Source organism: Conger conger, chromosome 18 (genome assembly GCF_963514075.1).
Source record: "Conger conger chromosome 18, fConCon1.1, whole genome shotgun sequence".
In the NCBI taxonomy this organism is placed as follows: domain Eukaryota; kingdom Metazoa; phylum Chordata; class Actinopteri; order Anguilliformes; family Congridae; genus Conger; species Conger conger.
This window is the reverse complement of record NC_083777.1, coordinates 26,425,191-26,440,190: the sequence shown is the minus strand read 5'-3', so window position 1 is coordinate 26,440,190 and position 15,000 is coordinate 26,425,191. Positions and strand designations below refer to the sequence as shown.

The 15,000-nt window shown below is 47.1% G+C and overlaps 1 protein-coding gene across 2 annotated transcripts in view; it reads right to left on the bottom strand.

Moving 5' to 3' along the window:
• epas1b (endothelial PAS domain protein 1b) overlaps nucleotides 1-15,000 on the bottom strand; it is a 50,403-nt gene that overhangs the window by 15,139 nt on the left and 20,264 nt on the right. Inside the window, exons 2-6 of one of the 2 annotated variants that reach the window (XM_061227556.1) lie at nucleotides 14,403-14,593; nucleotides 9,325-9,470; nucleotides 8,370-8,454; nucleotides 6,027-6,145; nucleotides 5,262-5,464 (exon numbers count right to left, since the gene is read on the bottom strand). In XM_061227556.1, coding sequence (XP_061083540.1) covers nucleotides 5,262-5,464; nucleotides 6,027-6,145; nucleotides 8,370-8,454; nucleotides 9,325-9,470; nucleotides 14,403-14,593 — 744 coding nt within the window. The remainder of the gene's footprint in view (nucleotides 1-5,261; nucleotides 5,465-6,026; nucleotides 6,146-8,369; nucleotides 8,455-9,324; nucleotides 9,471-14,402; nucleotides 14,594-15,000) is intronic. The other variant, XM_061227557.1, reaches the window with a different exon arrangement.

Below are 15,000 nucleotides of genomic sequence, written 5' to 3'. Positions count from 1 at the left end.
TACCACTGCTGCAATGCGTGGTTGTGTGCGTTACTGTCACCTACCTGTCAGCTTCAACCAGTCTGGCCCTTCTACTCTGACCTCTCTCATTAACAATGAGTTTTTTGTTTTTCACACCATTCTCTGCAGACTCAAGACACTGTTGTGCGTGACAATACCATCTGCAGTTTCTGAGATACTCAAACCACCCTGTCTGACACCAACAAACATTCAATGGTCAAAGTCACTTAGATCACATTTCTTCCCCATTCCCCAGACATTTGGTCTGAACAACATGTCTGCATGCTTTCATGCATTTAATTACTGCCACATGATTGGCTGATTAAATATTTGCATTAACAACCTGGTGCATATATGTCTTCCTAGTAAAGTGATCACTGAGTGTATATGCACACAGTCATTAAGTCATAAGACAAATATGCACACAGTTGTTAACATGGATACTGTCTACAGTCTTAAACAGTCAGGCAGCCACGCATGCAGACAGAACAAGTAAAAACAGAGCAGGCAGCCATGTTCTGGACTGCAATGACAAGCACTTGGCGAGATATTTATTGAAGTGAAAAAAAGTAAAAATCACTCAAGTTCAGTCATGCAAACACGACACATTAATGCTGCTTCTGCTGGTTTTGGCAGCTGACAAACCAGCTCCTCAGTGTTTCTAAAAACGAGTCAAATAATATTTATCCCTCTTTCCAGGAAAGATAAATCTCACTTGCTGTCACGGGGGACAGTCTGTGTTATTTGTGACGATGTTGACGTCGCCATCAGCCCTCTCTCTTGCCCCCAGGGACTCCATCACCATCACATTTCCAGTACTGTCACCAGCCGGGGCCTGGGGCGGGAGAGGGCCCCATCCATTCTGACACCAATAGAAGCCACTTTGAGAACAGTAAAGCATTATGGTCATATAACATCACCCCTCTACACAGTTTGGCCAAAATGGCCGTGTCATGTGTTAAAAGGGACTTTTCTATCAGAGCCTAGCTCTGGGCTCATCCTCTGATTCAGGCTAACAGCCTGCACAGATACATTGAAGGTATCCATTATTCAGTGAAGACTGCCCTACCCACATCAGCCCTTGTCCTAGACCAGGGGAGACCAAGAAGGGCCATTTCTGCATGTCTATTCTGTATGGGGTGAGCGGTGTGGTGCAGTCCCGTCCCTCCCTACCGCCCTGCGAACCTTCATTGTTGTCTTTCTGTGATTTACTTTTTTGTGTATCAGTATTTTTAGTTTGGCTAGGTAAGCAGGGTTTGGCTAGTTAAGGGGTTTGGTCATACTTTTGCTTTGTTTGTTTGTTTGTTTGTTTAAAAAATTCAAATAGGCCCTGGTCCTTATCTTTGTTGTGCAGGTCATTGAAATTGTACTTCCCTCTAGGGTCTTTCAGTGCACTTATCCCTGGTTATGGGTATGCACTTTGTTGTACGTCACTCTGGATAAGAGCGTCTGCCAAATGCCATTCATGTAATGTAATGTATAGGGCAGTGGACTCCATATCCATGTATGATGTATCCAGGTATCCATGCCCTCTGAACCCTCATCCCTTCCTCACCTATTATCCTTTCTGCTTACTGCCTTCCTACCTGTCCATAGTGAGGATGGCCTGCACTCCCAAAACCTAGCACCCCTGCCACTTCTGTTTTGCCCAGATTTGCCTGGAGTGTTAGCTTAATTAATGTTTATTTTACAGATTGCACCTATTAGCAGTTAACTGGCAGTTAATTACGGAGCTGTCTGTTTGTACTTGTACAGTACACTGTAATTTGCATTCAATTACAGTCTCACACAAAACGTGCTGTTTTAATCACGCCGTGTTAAGAGAGCGCGTGTAACAAATAAATGAAAAGCCGTATAAACAATGATTACCACACTCTCGCTGTGGCTGATATACGTACACATTAATCACAATCAGAAATGTCAATAACCACGGCCTATATCCATAGCCACAACTACAAACATAGCAACAACCAGAAAAACACCGCCGTATTCATAATCATATTCATATCACGCTGCCCACTGCCCTATATCCATCCAATGAACGCCTCACCCTGGAGTTGGCACCTTGTAATACGATGTGTTGATACCAGGCCAGCACTCAGCCCCATGGCCAATAGACCCTCCCTCTCGGGGTGACGGCCAGCCACCCTTGACAGTCCGTCTCCGCACAGTGTTTACCAAGCCGCACGGTTACACAACCTGAGACAGCTGCCTCCGATCGCGGCTCCGTACGCTCCGATTGGGCGGGTGGGTGAAGGACGGGGCGGGGCAGGCCTTCCACTCCAAAAATGTTTTCCTAATAACATCCTCTCGATTAGACCAGCGACGGCGGTTTGCCCGCGGCCACAGGGGGGACTCGGATGAGGCAGGACGCAGGGGCCCGGACAGCGCTGTGCTCGGACGGAGAGGGGCCAAGACCACGACGGCTACCCGCCAGAATCAAAGGCAAACAGACGCATAGCAAACAGACGCATAGCGGATGCAGTTAAACTGCGAGGGCGCCACCACGCCCGTTGCACTGCTGAGCCCACAACTTATTCATTTTCTCATACTTTCACAGTGAAGAGGTCAGGGCAACACGTGCCTTCATGCTTCAGTACATCGTCATAACAGTACAGTGTGTCAGGGGTAAAGTTCAGAAATGCAGTGTTAGTTGTGACCGACTGTTACTTTCAGTTCTGTTCATAGATTACTACTGGCAACTGTGTGCGTGTTTTTTTTAGCATACTATATATATATAAATGCGTCCACATGTCTGCATGTTTATGTGCATTTGTACGAATAGGTGAGCATACAGTCAGGTCCATAAATATTGGGACATTGACACAATTCTCCTCTTTTTGGCTCTATACACCACCACAATGGATTTGAAATGAAACGAACAGGATATGCTTTAACTGCGGAATTTCAGCTTTAATTTGAGGGTATTTACATCAAAAATCAGGTGAACGGTGTAGGAATTACAACAGTTTCTATATGTGCCTCCCACTTTTTAAGGGACCAAAAGTAATTGTGAGAATTGTGTCGATGTCCCAATATTTATGGACCTGACTCTATGTAGGCGTATGCATTTGTCGGTGTATAAATATGTTTCGATGTAAGGGTGTGTTTGTGTGTGTGTGTGTGTGTGTCTCAGTGAGCGTGTGTGTGTGTGTGCAGGTATGAGTTCTGCAGCTGATAGAACCACCCTTTTGATCTTACTGTGCCAGTTAAAAAGCCCTCTCCCCTCTCCACCACTGACCTGCATGGTATTCACATGCTCAGCTGTCACACATGAGAGCCATGAGAGAGAAAGAGAGGGAGCGAGAGAGAGAGAGAGAGAGAGAGAGAGAGAGAGAGAGAGAGAGAGAGAGTGAAAGAGTAAGAGAGATAGACATAGAGATATGCGTTTCTTACTTTGTGGCATATAAACTCAACATTGTCTGCTGTATTTCTGCATTCTGCATTGTCATTCAAGTGCGTGCGATGATTAAAGGAGGCTTATTCACTCCTGTCCGAATGAACGTTCCTATTATTAAAGCATCCACATAATTACACCAGGGGACAGAAAACCGACCCCTTCCTTTACACTACATAAAAGACAGGATTACTTGGGTCATCCGAAAAGAAATAAAAACGTCATCTGACAAAAGGATAAACACAGACTCTGTGTCAGTAGAACGCAAGCCAAGGAGCGAGCTGAAGCTATGCGACTCAAATAGAACATTTAAACAGCCTTAATTAAACATGACGTAAATACTCATGCATTCCTTCTTGTTTTTTATTTTTGTTTCCTTTTCCAGACTTTCATACTTTCTTCTCATTTCCGTCCAAGACAAATGCGCGAGGTGCCAGGTACCGTTAAAACGGCTCTAATTACCGTAATAGCAACACGCTTCAGTTCATCGCGTGTTCTGCTCATTTGCTGCGGCGGATTTCGTTTACACAACTGTTCAATTTCACCAAAAAGAGGAATCGGGTCTATTCTGAGGTAGTAGCGTGCAGTTCCCGGGAGGAATCCTTGTCTTGCGTAAGCGCGTCAAATCCGATTAGATCTGCAGAGAGGTGCGCACGGAGCACCGCGAGCGAGGAATACTTTCTCCGAGAGAGAAACAGGTTTGCCGTTAACAGCTGGCGTGACATGACGGTCGCACGTCGGCTCCTGCTTTCGACAGAGACATTAATCACGGGGCTCCGCGACAGGCGACCTCTGGCTTCCAGCCAAATCTTATGTTAACTGTGAGGGACAGCTTCGTACTTGGTGCGGAGACTGCATTTTTCACTGAGCGTTTTGCAGGGAGAAAGTATTATTTTTTTTTTTTAAGAAAAAAGAAAAATAAATAAAACGGGTTCAAAGTTAACTGCCAACTGTAATCATTTTGTGCGACTGACACCTGGGTGAACCCTGGAAAAGGTGGAGAAAGGAAAAGGGAGGTGGGGGGGGGGTAATTGCCCTGCCTTACAGGGGTAATTACTCAAACTGAGCTTATGGAGAACATTTAAAAAAAACCTTCAGAAACAATTACTATATACCTGACATGTGTCACAGCTGTTGTTACCAAAGAACAGTTCAACGAAGCCAATTCTATAAATCTTCATGTCTCAACTGTCATCCTGTGAGACAGCAAATGTGTCTGTGTGTGTGTTTTAAGTGCGTGTGCTTGAGTGGGTCTCTCACCTGTCGTCACGTTGGTCAATTTACAGTTTATGTAAGTTTTTGAACGTGTGTGCATGTGCGTGTGCGTGTGTGTGTGTGTGTGTGAGTGTATGTGTATGTTTCTCACCTGTCATTGCAGTGTGTGTGTGTCTCACCTGTCGTTGCAGTGTGTGCGTGCATGTGTGTGTATATATGCGTCTCACCTGTCGTTGCAGTGTGCGTGCGTGTGTGTGTGTGTGTGTGTGAGTGCGTGTGTGTGTGTGTGTGTGTGAGAGTGTGTGTGCGTGCGTGTGTGTGTGTGCGTCTCACCTGTCGTCGCAGTGTGTGTGCGTGTATGTGTGTGTATATATGCGTCTCACCTGTCGTTGCAGTGTGAGTGCGTGTGTGTGTGTGTGTGTGTGTGTGTGAGTGAGTGCGTGTGTGTGTGTGTGTGTGTGTGAGAGTGTGTGTGCGTGCGTGTGTGAGAGTGTGTGTATATGTGTGTGTGTGTGTGTGTGTGTGAGTGCGTGTGTGTGTGTGTGTGTGAGAGTGTGTGTATATGTGTGAGTGTGTGTGTGTGTGTGAGTGCGTGTGTGTGTGTGTGTGTGAGAGTGTGTGTGCGTGCGTGTGTGTGTGTGCGTCTCACCTGTCGTCGCAGTAGGTGAACTTCATGTCCATGCTGTGTCGGCTCAGGAAGGTTTTGCTGTCCAGGGGCATGTCGATGTTGGAGGGGTGCGGGATGGGCACACACATCATCACCACGCAGGAGAGCGCCGGCTCCTTGTAGCTGCAGCGGACGTGGGGGGGGCTGCTGTTGTACACCTTCAGGTGGCCGGTGCAGTGCAGGACCTGGCCAATAGGGGGCGACACAGGACCACGCCCAAAGAGGAACGGAGCAACACAAATTTTGTTAGACTGTTAGACTCTCTGTCCTTCGTACCTTAACCACCACCTGCTATCTTGATGATTAGGTACCAAGAATGTATGGTTCTGGTCTTTGGTTTTAACTTTCGTGACTATGTGTTTTGTGTAATCTTGTCTAATCTTGGTTGTTATGTATCGTTTTTTGTCCTTTACTGATTGTATGTCTATGAGTATTGCGCAATATTGTCTTGGACCCCAGGAAGATTAGCTATTCGTCAATGTGTCAGCTAATGGGGATCCTTATGATAACTAAAAAAGAAACCCTACAGTCAATGTTCAAACATTTACACCAATAACAAGTCACAAAACGGTGGCCTTATTCCTGTGTAATACTATCTGTTCAGTGCCATTTAAAGGTGATGTACCGTGAGAACATTAGGTAACAGGATACCTTTATTGCCACTTAAAGGGTTTGCCTGTATCTATTAATGCAATGTTTATGAATGAATAGGTGAGTCACTGCGGCTAATGGCAGTTGATAAGCTACCTTCCAGCTGGCAGATTTCAGGTTGACGGTGCGACCTCTGTTTGTCACCGTGCACTTCATCCTCATGAAGAAGTCTCGCTCTGTGCTCATGTCCTTGCCCTTCTTCCCGAACCCAGACCCTGAGAAAACACATTTCGAACCCTGTCACCAACATCCTCACAAGTGCAGCCGTATAAAGGGCACAAACCCCTCCAGTTCAGACCTAGGGCGACGTTGGCTCAGGCGTTAAGAGCAGTCGTCTGGCAGTCAGAAGGGTTACCGGTTTGATCCCCGGCCCGGGCTGTGCCCTAGTGTCCCTGAGCAAGACACCTAACCCTGACGAGCTGGTCGGTGCTTCGCATGGCAGTCAAACGCTGTCGGTGTGTGAGTGTGAGTATGAATGGGTAAACAAGAAGCATCAACTGTACAGAACTTTCGGTATAAGGGCGGCCTGTAGCATAGTGGTTAAGGTGCATGACTGGGACATGGTGGTTCGATCCCCAGGTGTAGCAGCAATACGATCCGCACAGCCGTTGGGCCCTTGGGCAAGGCCCTTAAACCTGCATTGCTCCAGGGGAGCATTGTCTCCGGCTTAGTCTAATCAACTGTGCGTCTGCCAAATGCCATTAATGTAAATATAAATTCCAACCATTTACCTGTGACCTTTACTTCATGCGCTTTTATACTTTCAACACAACTGTGTGGTATTGTGCTCTGTTCATCTGATCTCTTGAGTCATACCCGCTCTAGGATTTCAGCCCTCTCTGCATGCATTAGGATGTATAAGGAAGTGAGATTTCAATCATTCTCACATATAAAGAAAACAAGACACAATCTGTATTAGGTAATTTAGTGTAGTGTAATCTAATAGTATCTAATAGACTGCAATTGTGCAATTGTAATTGCATAATACACACAGTGAGCACTTTATTAGACTTACTTTCGTTTAGAAACAATCATTCCATGATCATTCCAAGTCAGTTAGATCACATTTCTTCCCCTTTCTGACATTTGCTCTGAAAAACAGCTGAACCTCTTGACCATGCCTGCATGCTTGTATGCATTTAGTTGCTGCCACGTGATTGGCTGATTAAATATTTGCATTAACAAACTGGTGCACAGGCCTACCTAATAAAGTGGTCAGTGAGTGCATGCATTATTTTATCTTGCTGATATTGAAAGCAACAAACACAGATGGGGCAGAGCTGACGTTTAGAAGCTGTAGAGGTGCATTCTGGGAATGGTGGAATACTCCTGCAGGAGGACCAGGGCACACGCGTGCCAGGGCCACAGCTGAGAGCTGAGTCAGGGGACGGGGGGGGGGAGAGAGGGCAGGCTGGGAGGATCCACCGAGCAGGGGACCTCCGGTACATGCAGTACAGTACGAAGGTTAAAATATCCCGCTCTGCGATTTCCACTCAGCAAGGCGCCCTGGCATCTGGAATGTTCCCTGAGCAGTATGTACAGTGGTGGGGGTGGGGGTGGGGGGGGGGGGGGGGTGGACTCAGTCCAAAGACTAGTCACGAGGCGGTGACGACATCACAGCAGGTCCGGTCCAGTGTGTTCTGTTCCCAGCGCTCACGGCGCAGAGTAAGCTCCAGTCAGCTGATAGCGGACAGCTTGTTTCCAGAGCGACACCGCCCCCCCCCCCCCTCTCCCCTCCTCCTCCTCCTCCTCCTCCCCCCGGTGGGGGCGTGGCGGAGGGAGCCACTGATAACTGCGGGCGAGCGGAGGAACGCCACGCTGACGTGTGAGAGCGGGACGCTGGGGCTCGCACGTCCCTCCCGGCCGCTGCCCGCGCACGGGGAAGGTCACGCCACCAAACCGTCGCACGAAACGCCGGCAGCGAACGGAAAAGGTCACAGACTGCTCTCCTTCCCCCTCTCCCTGTTTCGCTACTCCCCTCCCTCTTTCCCAACTACCTGCTGAGCACCTATCTGTCTCGCAGTTTAATCTGTTAAAAATCCCATTTCTGAGCTCTCCCTGTAAACTAGTTCAAGTTCAGTTTTCGCCCCCACACCCTCCTGTGACAGTTATGAAATCCATACACACGTGCACTGTGTCCGCGTATCAAATGAGTACTTCTCCGAAAACCCCGCTTCCCTCTGAATTCACCGCTTTCATCCCTTCAGAAGATGAGAGGCAACAGACGTCCACGTCAGGCGTAAGACGTCTGGGCTATTTGCTTTGACGATCCCCATTCTGGCCCGCGCACTGTCCGATAAACTCTGCTTTAAGGCAATAAAAGTCCCTTTTTTCGGACGGCTGAAACACATCAGTCACAGCCCCTGCGTGCGCTCGATTAAACCCCTGAGATGGGGCGGGCGAAGTTCTGCGCCGGGTCAGGGAGTTCTCGTAACGTACCGGTCTTGAAGCTGAGGTTCTCGCGGATCTCCTCGTGGTCACACGGGTGGGTGAAGTCAAAGATGCTGTGCCCCGTCATCTCCACCTGCAGAGGGAGAGGGGGAAGGACAGGGGATCTTCACACCTGCGGCTGGAGCTCTGCCTCCAACAACAGCAGCAACAGGCCCAGCCGCACGTCAACCTGAACAGACATAACCTATGCCCTGCATCGCTGAATTAGAGGATCAACAACAACAGCAACCAGCAACATGGGCATTTTCTAATGAAATCCTCATGTATTTGACATTTTGCAGATACAGTACATTGGTATTCTTCATATAAGTAACCATTACATAATCATTTACATTGAGAAATGTACAAAATAATATACAGATTATAAGCACGTTCTGTTTCTGGTGGGATATGTGAACATAATCAACAGCATGTATTATTAAAACTGACATTTTTTTTTAATTGTATTTGATTGGAATATATATGGAGGTATTATACTGGAACATATATTTGGTCCAATATTGTTACAACTTATTACTTCTGTAAAACACTGTATTCTTCAATATATGACAAAATAGTTTAATTCCATAAAGGATAGCAACACATGTAGAGCAACCGACTGGCATTTTTGCACGGCCTATTTTTGAGGCCTCTTACACAACTCTGAGAGATACACCGACGGGTTTCTGCAGCGTTCATTAGCCGGAATCTGAGCCCCAGACTGAAAACAACACACAGACAGCGTGTGGGTTCTGTGTGTTTTGTAACCTCTGCGCGGAAGGGCGCTTTTAACTTTTCGTTCGCTGTTGCAAGTCGGCCGTGAGACAGGCGCATCCAAACAAGGGGTAACCAGGTCTGTAGTATGATTAAATTCATGCTGGTCTTTCAGTTTTCAGACTGTTAGCTCTCTCTGAATATGGGGAAAAGGGGACAGGGAGTTGTTCGCAGTCAGCTCTCCACACACCTGGGTCAGACCCATGAATTTGTTGATGTTCTCAGACAGGAAGATCATGTCCCCGTCTGTTGTTACCACGGTGACAAAGCCCTCCAGGGACTTGAGGTAAAGGCTGTCCATCTGTCTGTCATTCTCCGTATCGTCGTCAGGACAACCTGTGACGCACAGACACACAAATGTGAATATCCGTATTGGAGTGAAACACAGTCACCGTGCGCAAAATGTGTGTGAGGCAAAAATACCGAAAGTGGAAAATTGCTTACATCTGTGAGAATAATTATCCTGTTTTTCACGCAGAGTCATGCAGTGCGTGGGACTGAGTGCAAATGTGTGTGAGAGAAAGAAAGTGGAAGATGCAGTGTTGTTCAGCGGTTTAATACGGGCTCGTGTTTTCAGTATATGCATGGGTCTGTGGTAAAGGATGTGAAACAGTGTGTGTGTGTGTGTGTGTGTGTGGGGGTGTGGGTGTGTGTGTGTGTCCAGCTTGTTTTGCTCCTTGAGGTTCTGGCTCAGAACCAAAGCAAACCAGAAGGACCCCATCCTGCTACTCTGAACCCTCCCAAACTCAGTGACCTTCCCCCTTTGGTTCCTTCCCCACAACACACACACACACACACACACACACACACAATCTCACACACACACACACACACACACAATCTCACACACGCACACACACACACAATCTCACACACGCACACACACACAATCTCACACACACACACACACACAATCAGACACACACACACAATCTCACACACACACACACAATCTCACACACACAATCACACATGCACAAACAAACACACAAGCACACACACAATCTTACACACACACACTATCACACACACACACAATCAGACACACACACAAACAATCATACACACACACACAATCGCATACGCATAAACACACACACATGTACGCACACACACACAATCACACACACAATGTAATTCCATCACTTATAGGCTAGCTTTGTAAGAACATGGAATATGCTTCATTCTTACACGAAACAATACAGCAAAGAATATATCCACACACACTCAAGAGTCAAGAGTGACAACACCGAGCAGAAATGTAAGAAATTGGCGATATAAATGAAGAACGTAATCTGAAATCTGCTGTAAGAGGAGGTATGAAAAGATAAGTAAGTGAGAAATAAGAAAAGAGAGGAAAATGAAGGCTAAACTGGCCTGTTAAACGGGAAGCTTGTCATTCTGAGAAGTGTGTTTCCCTGAGATAAGGCTCGGACTGGGAGCTTAATGAAGTCCAGAGAGGGTGGTCTCTGCACCCAGCAGAACAGAGGGCCCCCTCCCCCCACCCCACCAAGAACATTATCAGATTTACTCTATAAATGAATCATTGTTAGGCAAACCGACCGGTCTCTTCATATTCCCAATGAAAAAAAAAAGGAAACAACATTTTTTTAAAAATCATGCTTCATACTCCAGTATGAGTTGTCATCTGTAAGTTTCTTCAATCAACGCCAAAGGTGGGACCACCTGAAAGCTGACACATTATAGTGTTTATTTTATTAAGTAGAAAATAATATGTATGCAGAAGTGGTCCATTCCGGTTCTCTGTTATGCATTTGGAAGGGGGGAAATAAACTCACTAATGTGGAATGAGTTTTCATTTCCATGTACATGACAAAGTCTGCACTCCTTACATAAACCTTGCCCTGCAGGTTGATCAGGGTATTGCAGCGACTGAGCGCTTCTGCGCAACAGGCTGTCGTTTGACCTCCGCCCAGCAGGTGGCAGCACTGAGCCTCTCTTTAATCCACTCCATACCCGCGGGGAATTCCATGCGACTGCATCTTTTGTAACTCGCTTTGTCTGAATTAAACTGACACCATTGGCTTGACAGGCGGGATAAATCCAGAGTCAAGTGCCCCGCACTCATCAACCCTGAACTGGAACCGGGGGAGAAACTATTCCCAACCAAAAAGAACCGGAAACTAAATATTAGCACGTACCAGCAATGACAGGGCAGCTTCTATCCAAATTATTATTTTTGTGGCAAGTGCAGTTGACTGGATAGTAACTCAGTTCTTAAGACGGAAATGTGAAAACCAGCTGGGGACCCCTGTATCGAGATCTGGTTTGGCTGTGTCAGAGACTTGTGGGTTTTCGTCTCTTACGGAAAGCAGTGCAGGTGTTTCCCCCGTACCCAAAGCCTGAGGGAGGGGTCGGAGAGACAGGGGGGGGGCGCCAGGGCTGCGTGGCGCCAGGGCTGGCCGATATTTTGACTGTGCTGAGGCGCGGAGCGCGCTTCTCGCTGCAATCGCCAGCATCCTACCCTGGCCTCCGCTCCCCGTCCAATCGCAGAGCGGCAGAGCGGCAGATAAGCCAATCTCCTCCGCCATCTCCCCCTAACGAGCCGGCGGCACACTCCCCGCCCTCCCTCAGCATACTGCGCTCTGCAGTCTTTACTTCCTAAAAACACGACCCCCCCCCCCCCCTTCCTCTGTCCCTCTCTTCCACACACCCGGCGAAATCCTTTCCTTAAACCATTTCTCACCGTTCCCTCTTTCCCTTTAATTCTCTCTCTCTCTCTCATTACACTTCATTAGAAATACTAAGCAAACACTCTTATCGAGAGCAATGCACACAAGTAGAGCCAGTGTCAGTGTAGCTCTCACGGATATGTACAAATACACCAAGACGGCACAAAGACCCACGAATGACTACTATTAACTGAACCAACAATCATTTGTACACCCATGTATTGTACCTAAAGACAGTACTAATAGACAGACTGCCTATCTTTGCACAGCAACGGCTATAACACTTATTCGAAAGGGAATCCGAAGGAAGGAAGCGAAAACGAAAGGTTATCTAAAGGGGGTTAGGTGAGCCATGACACAATTTGATGTAATGAGTCTTTAGTCAGCATTGCAATTTGCCTCTCCATCACATTACATTGCATTACATTACATTACATTACATTACATTAATGGCATTTGGCTGACGCTCTTATCCAGAGTGACGTACAGTTGATTAGACTAAGCAGGAGACAATTCTCCCCTGAAGCAATGCAGGGTTAAGGGCCTTGCTCAAGGGCCCAACGGCTGTGCGGATCATATTGTGGCTACACCGGGATTCGAACCACCGACCATGTGGGTCCCGGTCATGTACCTTAACCACTATGCCCTGTCCCACTTCTCCTTCTCTCTCTCCTCACACTAGTTTGCTTTCCTGATCTATACTGCCCATGACTTTTCAGCTAAAATATGAAATATTAAAAATGTCTGAAGAGTCACATTCACAAAGCAAAGGGTATGGAATGACACCGAGACATGTGTTAATGTCTGTGTGCCCAAAGACTACAGCAAATGTTCAAGTGCAGTAAGTTGAATAGGCAAAATGTGATTCCTCAGTTCCTGAGTTCTGACTAGACTCAGTCTGTATGGTCTAAAATATGGTTTAAGATTATGGTGGTGGTGACGATGATACTTATTGTTGTTGTTGATATTGATGTTGTTGTTGTTGTCAATAATAACAATAGTAATTTTTGTTATTGTATTTACCAGATCTTTTGACATAATGTGGGGAAATTATAATCATAATTTTTGCTCTCAGCTGTTCTTTTTATAGATCTATTATGAAAAGGACGTGGGTGGAATTCAGGAACAATGGTCTTGTCCTTTGTCTGTCTTCCAAAGATCTTAATCTCACTGTGAGCTGGAGAAGAGCTGGGGAAGGGAAGAGGTACACTCCTCAAATCCTCACCCCCCCTCCACACACACTCACACACACACACACACACACACACACACTCTCTCACACACATACACACACACACACACACCTCATCGTTCATCCTTTTCCGCGTGAGCGTCTTCGGGGTGAACGAATGCCCTTGAAATGTGGAAGGAACCCGAGGCCTCACCTCCATTCTGCAACTGCCTCCCTCTCTTCCCCTCGGCTCTTAATTAATTTCTCAGATTTAATGATTCTCCATCTCACAGGGAATTCATTAGGCCAACAACGGGGCCGAGGCTGCCTCGCGGTTAGCCCGCGCGCGGCTTTTAGACAGCAGAGGCCAAGCCCTAGTCCTGAGGCCAGGTGTATGGGGACAGCTAATATCCACAGATTTCATTAAAGCCTGACAGCCAAAGTGACGCTAACCTCTTTTTATTTCATATTACAGGATCAACGCCGTCGCTATTATTACAAATGTTTCGGAAGCGGAATGCAATATACCTCCGTCTCATATCTTTTAATATGTTTTAATACACTCAATTAAAGGTTATGGGATGCGTTGCTCAGAATTTGGATACGTTTAAAAAAATTCGTTGAGCTCATCAAGCTAAACGAAGGCATTGAGAGATCGCAAACGGCTGAAATCGGTGTGAGCTGTAGACGGGAGTGAGGGTGACCCGTTACGGCACACTTCTCAGGGAGAGTGGCCGGGGCCAGGAGTCGAGGAGCACAGAATTCGACAGAATGGGAGCCAATCAGATTAGACAGCAGTCAGACTGTCCAACAGCAGCTACACACTGCCATTGACAGACACACACACGCACGACAACAAACACAAACACACTAGTGAGTTTAGGCAAAATTCCCAAAGCAGGGGACAAGATTCAGTATACAAAATACAGATGGAAACGGTATATATTCAAGGTCTAGTAAGGGTACATCATCAACATCAACTCCTGCTTTAGGGGGTATATGTCTATTTCTGATTGTTTACATGTTTTAATGTTTTTTATGTTTTTACTCCTTACAGAAGGAGATGAGCTTTAGGTGTTGGGGGGTGCAGTGGTGTGTTTTGGGGGTGCAGTGGTGTGTTTTGGGGGTGCACTGCTGTGTTTTGGGGGTGCAGTGCCAGGTTTTGGGGGGGTGCAGTGCCAGGTTTTTGGGGTATAGTGCTGGGTTTGGGGGGCGCTCTTACAGAAGGAGATGAGCTTTAGGTTTTGGGGGTGCAGTGCTGTGTTTTGGGGATGCAGTGCTGGGTTTTGGGGGGTACAGTGCCGGGTTTTCAGGGCGCTCTTACAGAAGGAGATGAGCTTTAGGTTTTGGGGGTGCAGTGCTGTGTTTTGGGGATGCAGTGCCGGGGGTTCAGGGCGCTCTTACAGAAGGAGATGAGCTTGCATGTGCGCAGGAAGCTGATGGTGAGCCTCATGATGGAGGCCTTGTCCAGGTGGGAGCTGACGCTGTGGGGGAGGGGCAGGTGGCGTGCCAGCTCGTAGAACACCTCCGTCTCCTTGCTGCGTCGGCAGCGGGCAGCGTCCCGCGACTTCTCCTTCCTCCTCTCAGAGCTGTTCCTTGGACAGGAAGGGAAAGCCGGGGCAGAGGTCGAAGGTTAGATGCGTGGCAACGCCCGTCAAGAGACAGTTTCAGCATTACATAACATTACATTACGCTACAGTCATTTGGCAGACGCTCTTCTCCAGAGCGACGTACAATAAAGTGAGAACCAGGGACGAGTGCGCTGTAAACCCGAGAGGGAAGTAACGTTCCGAGTGTTAGAGTGATCACATAGATAAACTGAACCCTTGTAAATTAATCAGATAAACTGACCAATAAGTAGCGATAACACGGTTTTAGCAACTAAAACACTAAGAACAGTAAAAGCGGAGACTGGTCAGGTGCTAGAATTAGCCGTAACATTCGGAGAAATTAGTGGTAGCAACAATCTTCCATTCATTGTGAATGGAAATTACCCAGGGGT